This window comes from Octodon degus, unplaced genomic scaffold (assembly GCF_000260255.1).
Source record: "Octodon degus isolate 3935 unplaced genomic scaffold, OctDeg1.0 scaffold00061, whole genome shotgun sequence".
Taxonomy (NCBI): Eukaryota; Metazoa; Chordata; class Mammalia; order Rodentia; family Octodontidae; genus Octodon; species Octodon degus.
Window position 1 is genome coordinate 3,498,115 of NW_004524637.1, and position 8,094 is coordinate 3,506,208.

The 8,094-nt window shown below is 42.8% G+C and overlaps 1 protein-coding gene across 1 annotated transcript in view; it reads right to left on the minus strand.

The window, feature by feature from the left end:
* Positions 1–7,807, minus strand: part of LOC111817554 (zinc finger protein 709-like) — a 58,542-nt gene extending 50,735 nt beyond the window's left edge. Inside the window, exon 1 of the mRNA XM_023718741.1 lies at positions 7,765–7,807. Coding sequence (XP_023574509.1) covers positions 7,765–7,767 — 3 coding nt within the window. The 5' untranslated portion in view covers positions 7,768–7,807. The remainder of the gene's footprint in view (positions 1–7,764) is intronic.
* Between the last annotated feature and the right edge of the window lie 287 nt (positions 7,808–8,094).

An 8,094-nucleotide genomic window follows, 5' to 3' on the forward strand; every position in this document is an offset into this window, starting at 1 on the left:
CCCCTCCCTTGCTCTCTTGCTCTTTGCCGCCGCCATGAAAGGTTGCTTTCTGCCCTGTGCTGCTCTGCGTTGGACCCAGATGAGTATTGACGGAAGTCTCCAGTAACTGTGAGCTAAATAACCTTTCCTTCCTTCATTTTGAGTGTCGGGTATTTGTCCCAGCAACGAGAGAAGAGTAACTGAGACAGACAGCAAATAAAACTTTCAAATTAATGGGAAAAACACTATTCGAAAACCAGAATACATGGGCCTGGGGAGATAGTTCAGCAGTCTAAGTGCCTGCCTGGCAAGCACAAAGACCCAGGTTAAATTCCCTGTACTGCATTCCTTGCTGGGCACCAAAACCGAGCATGGTGGTACATGCCCTTAATCCCAGCGCTGGGGAGGCTGATACAGGAGGAGCTGAGCTGTGTAGCAAGATCCTGTGCCAAATAAATAATTAATTAAAATAAAATACAACAAAAACTGTACTAAATAACTACATTTTAACAAACTTTTGATCTCCTGTTTTCCTTTAAATACTACCTAACTAGATATAGCAAACAAATCCAGAAACTGAGTCTGAATTTTTTTTTTTTTTTTGGGTGGAATCGGGAATTGAACTCAGGCCCTTGCACTTGCCAGGGAAGCGCTTATTCCACTGAGCCATCTCCCCAGCCCCACTTAATATTTTTTAAATCTTTCATAAACCACATTTAGCAGACATTATATTCCTTATTACTCTCCAGATTACAGGACCACACATCTTACAATGTTGAGAACAGTTCAAAGTTTTGTTTGTCATCCAGAAAAATTGTGAAACTAATTCATTTTTGAAATTAAGAAAAACCAATATTTTAGAGGCATACAGCTTAGCTTGCTGGAAAACTCCTTAGTCAGAGCATGTAGCAGAATGTGCATTCATGTTCACCCTACCTAAGGAGCTTTGCCTAGCTGCTCTCTGAGCAGGCTTCGTGACAGAAGTTTACCTTCCAGGAGGAAAGACATCAAGTGCTTCTCTTTCAGCACACGGAGATGCTCTTGTTCTACGATCCGTTCTGCCAAATTCGACGTTAAGGCAAAAGTCTAATAATAATAATAGTAATAATAACAATACTAATAATTAAGCAACTGCTGAGAAACAAGAAACACAGGACCTTATGGAAAAGTTGCTTCTGAATATAGAAAAAGCATTTATGTAAATTCAATAGAAGGTGCTGGGGCCGGGGAGATGACTCAGTAGAATAAGCCCTTCCCTGGCAAGTGCAATGATCTGAGTTCAATCCCCAGTTCTGCAGCTAACAGTCACAGTGATCCTTCTGATTTCAGCCTCCCCAGTGCTGGGAGTACAGGCATGTGCCAGCCACCACACCCAGACTGATTCACATGCTCAGCATGCTCTGGGGAAGGGCCGGTGTGACCTGCAGGACTAGGGACTGAACGTCTGGTCCCTGCACTGGCCAAAACCGGCATTTAGTCCACTGAGCTATCTCACCAGCCCTAAATAAGAAATATTTATTTTCTGTAGAATAAAAAGCACCTCAAATTAAAATTTATAATCAATTTTCTTTCAAAAGTACGTACTATTCAACATTTCCTTAGAGGGAAGCTCGTTTAATTTATCTTTTGCTCACATTTGAGGATTTCTTAAGATGTGTCAGATGGGGATAGATAACCAAAACATGTTGAAAAGTAAATGTGCTCTTATTATTTCAAGAAAAACCTGCATTTGACTAGTCTAATCAAGGAAATTTACCTTAATGCCTTTAGCAATTAATCAAGTTATTTCCTGACTATCCAAAATTAAATCACAAGTCTAAAAATTTCCAGCCTCTGAACTGCTAAAACTGCTTCTCCAACATGGTTACTAATTAACAGTAAAATGTCTTTGTTGATATCTGTATGTGGGGCTGGGGAGATAGCTAATTAGAATGAGCGCTTGTCTGGCAAATGCAGGGTTCTGAGTTCAATCCCCGTTACCACAAAAAAAAAAAAAGTAATAAACGTGCAAGTGACAGATACAAAAAACTCAAAAATTACACAGTAAATTAACACAGAAATGCACGTTAGTAATGAAGCATTTTCTTTTTAATATTTAATAAAGCTCAGCACTGGGCTGGTGAGATAGCTTAGCAGCCTAAAGTGCCTGTTTAGGCAAGTTCAGGAAAGCACACGGACCGAGGTTTGATCCCTGGCACTACATGCCCCACGAGTTCTGCCCCCAGGGTGGGCTGAGCCAGCCACAATCAATCAATCAATCAAATAAAGCTCAACAATTCATAATAGTATATATTTTTTTCATCTTCTCTTTTTTTATTCCGTGTTGGTTTTTTTTTTTTTTTTTTTTTTTGGATACAGGGTCTCACTACACAGTTCAGACTTTTAGTGTCCCACCTGTGACAGCCTCCCGGGTGTGCCACCACACATTTTCTGGCAAGCATGGCATGCAGTACCGGGAATCACACTCTGGACCTTGGGCTTACCACTCTTATGACACTATGCTATGTCCCCAGCCTATTTTTTTCTTAAGGAGTCAGTTTAAATTTGTAACACTTTAATGTACAATGTAAGGAGCGGCCAAATAGCCCAGGGGATTAAAGCGCCTACAAGCAGGAGCAGGGGCCGGGAGTTCGACCAGGGCCAGCCCTGCCGGCCCCGCCCCCTGCACTGAGCCAGCAACGGAGACTGGGCGTGGTGGTGCACAACTGAAATCCCAGCTCTTGGGAGGCTGTAAACAGGCAGATCACGACGAGTCCGACCTAAAGTGAGACCCTGAACGACCTGAGTTCAATCCCCGGTTCTAAAAAAAAAAAAAAAAAAAAAGGGAGAGAGAGAGAATGTATAATATAATTTAGCACACTCACTACATTTATAAAATGTGGTACCTTAGTATAAGACTGATGTTCAGCAATTAAAGAAATAGTGCACTTTTCTAGAAGTAGCTAAGACACATTATTCAAGGTGCCCAACCCCAGACTATTAGCTCATTAATACAATTTTTTTCACACTTTTTAAATATCTTATGAGCCTAATATCTTGTTAATTTATAGAAAAGGCCATATCTTGATTTTTTTATTAACTAATGTAACTGTTCTACTTGAAATGATATCATACACATTTTTTATTACCTAACGTTCCTTGATCCTTTTATATCTGATTTTTAAGGCAGATTAAACAAAAGACACATTTTTATAGACGTAATAAAATTATTTCAGTTTATTGCTTCAGAACAGACTAAAAAATTAATTTATGTGACTTAAGAGATGCAGATGATAGGTTATTTATATGATTTATTAAGTACCCTGTATTTACAAAGCTAACCAACAGCATGCTTCTATACTTCCTCTATACTTGGCTTCTTACAAGTTCTATAATCTGAAATAAGGTATAATTAACTGAGAATTTAGTGTACTAATGCCATAAAAGTAGTTCCATACTTAGAAACTCATAGCTGACATTCTACAAGAGAACAGCTGGAGTCTAGGTTCCTGGTAACAATTCCACATTATTCAGGACAATAAAAAAAAAGTGTGTACTTATCCTCAAATGACAATTAATGCCTTTCTTTATGTAAAATTTTTATAAAATTTGGCACATCTTCCACTGCATTCTCAATTGTATAACTGTTTCATTAAATGCTCTCTTATAACATTGTGGAATTACATATGATCAGGCAGGGACCAAATTTAAAGAGATCTTCAATCGTAAACTTATTTTTTTTAAGGGAAAAACCACAACCCGCTGCACCACCTGATGCTCTACGATGACACCACAGGAGGTGCAGAGACAGACTCAGGGCTGCCTTGAACCAACACTGTGTGCCTCAGATCAGCTGCACCTTTCTCCTTAAGCTGCCGCCCGGGAAACCATCAGGTGCCAGCATGGAAGTTCTGTGCTCAGAGCTTGGGAACAGGAGACACTTGAGGGGAGCTCAGGGATTACGCTCCCTTGTCACTTACACAACACATAACCAAAGCTCATGGTCATCTTTTTCCCCAGAGACACAGATTAGTACGAGGAGAAAGGGTCTTGGATGCAACAGTGCTGGACAGACCTCCCTTCAGCCCACTCAGGTGTTGGAAGGGAAAATGGGATTATACGAGTGAACAACCAACCCAGCACAGAAAGGCAAATCATGACCCACGGTTAAAGCAGCTAAAGGGTTCCCAGAAGCAGCATGACTTCGAAATAGGCATGGACTGCTTTCTCTAGCTTGGCACACACTTAGTGTCATGTTCATAGTAATGTAAGTTAGAGTGTGACTACAGTGGCCAACCTCTTTATGACACTGAAACTGATAGGTTTCAACAACAACAACAAAAAAAAAAGACAAAGCAAAACAAACAAACCCACATACAAACCAAAAAATATCCGAGAACAGTTTTCCTTTTTCTAATTATCTCCTGGTTTTGTTGTAGCTCTGGAGAACAAGATTAATGCAGCATTTGAAGAGCTGCAGGAATGACTAAGGATGTTACTCAAGTTTGAAAGGGAAAATATCATGATCAACCCAAAGGAAGGTGAAAATAAAACTTACTAAAATGCACAGAACATATCCATGAATGAAATATCACTGTCAAGCTTTGGTTCTCTTAAATATGCTCAACACACTTGCCTTACTCTATTTTTCCTTTTTGCTAAAGATTTAGCTCAGGGACTCTTTCATTTTAGATGAGTTAGACTGGAGTTGTATCCCAATATCTTTATTTCATATTGAGACAGGATCTTGGTCAATTCCCAGGCTGGGCATGAAGCTTCAATACTCCTGTCTCAATCTCCCAATATGGCTGGGATTAAAGGAGTACACCGATGTTTACTCAAGTCACTGAAACCCTGGTAAATGGTGGTGATTAGAGGACCCCAATCTTGAACTTGCAAAATGTCACCTATCTGTCACCCCAACAGCCAAGGACCTGGAAGCAATATCAAAAGTTCTCCCCAGCCTGGGCTACTTAGTAAGACTGAGTTGTTTTTTTATTTTTTTTTTAAACTAATGTATTTAGTACAGGGTCTACAGGGTCTCACTACGTAGATCAGACTCATAGTGATCCTCTTGCTTTCAGGCCCCCAAGCGCTGGGTTTACAGGCAGGCAAAACCACGCCCAAGCTTAATGCCTTCTCAGGGCACCCCTAGGGCAGGGCCAGCACAGCACGCTGGGAGCAAACTCTTGCCTCTGCACTCTGCCTGAGGAGATGCTTTAGTCCCCTGAGCTATCTGGCCGGCCCAAAATTTTTGGTAAATATGAGGTGAGGGGAGGTTAGGTGTGCCTTGGGGCCAGCTTCCTGAGTTTAGTCCCAGTACAATAAAAAACATCAAATGCACCTTGAAATCTTTTTTTTAATCAAGAGAAAACGCTTCCCATTCTTCTTTGATGATGATGCCCACCACATTTTTAAACCCACCACATTTTTAAAGATTACTTTGCTAATATCTAATTTTGCCTCACAAAGAGTTAGGTGAACTGATGAGTAGTAACAGAAGACACAGACAAATGTATAGTGCCTGTTGCTACGTTCCCCTCTTTTCTTTAGTCCCGTGAATTCTTTTTTTTTTTTTTTTTTTTTTTTGCAGAACCAGGGATTGAACTCAGGCCCTTGAGCTTGCCAGGGAAGGGCTTATTCCACTGAGCCAACTCCTCGGCCCCCAGTCCCGTGACTTCTAACCCACTCTCAGGCCAAGGCAGAACAAAACATTGCAACTGTTGTCATACTCGGAACAGTCCGACCGCAGTGGAAGGGTGCAAGGCGTAGCTGCTGATCTGCCTTCTTCAAAAAGCCCTGCTCTCCCATTTCCATTTTTCTTCCCTTTGCTCATCCCTAATTGAAAAGGGCGGGTCACATAGCTCAGTGGATCAAAGCACCTGCAATCAGGCACAGGGGCCTTCCTCGGTGGCCCCGCCCCCGGGGCGAGCTAGGACAATTAAGACTGGGCGTCCTAGGGCACTCCCTGTAATCTACCAGCTCTCGGGAGCCTGCAAACAGGTGGATCTCTGAGTCTGATCTAGTAGTGAGAACCTACTAGTAGTGATCACCCTGTAGGCCCTTCCTAAAATAGATAAAGAAATAAAGAAATTCAAATTTAAACCTATGTAAAGAAACATTCCAAAAATTATAGCACATATTTCAGAAATGAGAACCTTCTTTCTCCTTCCACTATCACCAATATCACATAGACATCCATGTGATACCCCAGTTTGATGTGTTTCTCAGTTGGGATTTATCAGGCAACTCTTTCAGAAAGTCTTCTTCAGCAAGAACCCTTTCCTCTCTCTTGATGATATATTAACATCCCCTCCATCTTCCTCAGCATTCTAAGCTCCCTGGGAAGGCTTCATTTAAATAGTCTACTGTAAAAAAAAAAACATTCCATTTAGTTACCATTTCACCTACCTAGGGAAAAATGGTCTGAGATAGAGCTGGGGAATACGTCACATTGGTATGCATTAAGAATTCATTCCCAGGCAAGCACAAGGGTCTGCGTTCAATCCCCAGTTCCACAGGAAAAAAAAAAAAGAATTCAAAGGATCTATTTTCTTTTTTTTTTTTTGGCGGTACCGGGGATTGAACTCAGGCCTTTGTGCTTGCCAGGCTGGCACTTACGCTGCTGAGCTATATCCCCAGCCCCTCAAAGGATCTATTTAAAAATCTTAATAAATGAGACTGTCTTTGATATCTCTGCAATTCTACTCAATTTAACAGGGACAAAGGCATTATTTGAATAAAGTGAACAGAGGCTCAAAAAAAGAAAGAAAGTAAGAACAGTGAAGTGCAGGCAGAGGCCCCAGAATGAATTTCCTCAGACATGGAATGCTGCCCCTTGCAGCCACTTCCTACTAAGCTCCTAAATTCCCAAGAACTTAAAGTGCAAAATAACTAATTTTTCTCTAAAATCCCTGTTTTCTGTAAAACTTGCATGGTAAGAGAAAGAGTTTAAAACCTGAGCTCCAAATGACAATTCTAAATACAGAGTTATGTGCATAGGTGGCCACTAAACAACTAAGCAATTACTGTGCTGATTATCTGAAATTTGCTGTAGAAAATCTCAATGGCCACCTGGACATTCATTATACTTCAAAAGAATCAGGGTGCTATTTATATTTCCAATAAAATTTCTCTCCAAAGTTCTCTTTGATTCATGACCTTATTCCTCAATGGAATAAGGTGAGAGCCCAGCTCTGCACTGAGGTGATAACTCAGGACTAAGGTGATAACTTTGCAGGTTGCAGAGTACCAAATGCAAGATTGCACTGCACGGTTGGCAAGCACTGCGCCCGAGTCACAGCATCCTCAATGTTAAACCTTTCTTTGGATTTGCATAGCCCGCAGCACCACATACTATGCAGAGATCTGAAGAGATGGTCATGTGTACGAGGCTCTACCTCACAAGCACTTACAATATCAGAACCTCTAGGTCTCCTACTAAAAGGCATGAGACCAGCGACCTCGCATACCACAGCTGCACCCAGCTCCAACCCACACCGCAATCAAGGTGTCGCCAGCACCTCCCACCCTGCTCTCCCCAGCTGGGTGTACAGGAGGCTGGTCCTAGGGAGACCCAAGACAGGACTGTGGGTGAGGGGTGTCACACTAAGGACAGGACAGAGGGAACCTGGAAGTAGCCCTGACCCAGCACAGGGAAGCAGGGACCAAAGTACCAAAGGCCGGCAGATGCTCAGGGTCTGGAGCCAAGCAGGGAAGCTGCGGTTCCTCGTAGCCGGCTCCCGCCACTTCCTTCAGCCCTCCTCCCGAGACCAGCCCATCCCTAACTTCCTCCCACAATGTCACCATTGCGTGGCTCCGAGGTCTCACGGAGCCCTTCCCATGCAGCGTGCAGCCAGCAGCAGCAGAAGTCACAGACAGTGGCAAAGCAAGGCGCGGGAGTCCCCGCGGCGGGCTCAGGACCTGGACGTCAGCGCAGTGACGCGACCGGACCCGCTCACGTCGGCCTCCTGATTGGACAGTTCGCGCAGCCGCCTCCACCGCTGATTGGCTCCTGCCGCACCATCCTCGCTTCGAGCCAAAAGATTAGAGAAGTGAACTCTAGCCGGCTGCAGCACAGAGCTCAGTCAGATTGTAACCCAGGAACTCCTGCATGTAAAGTTTTGGAGTTTTCTA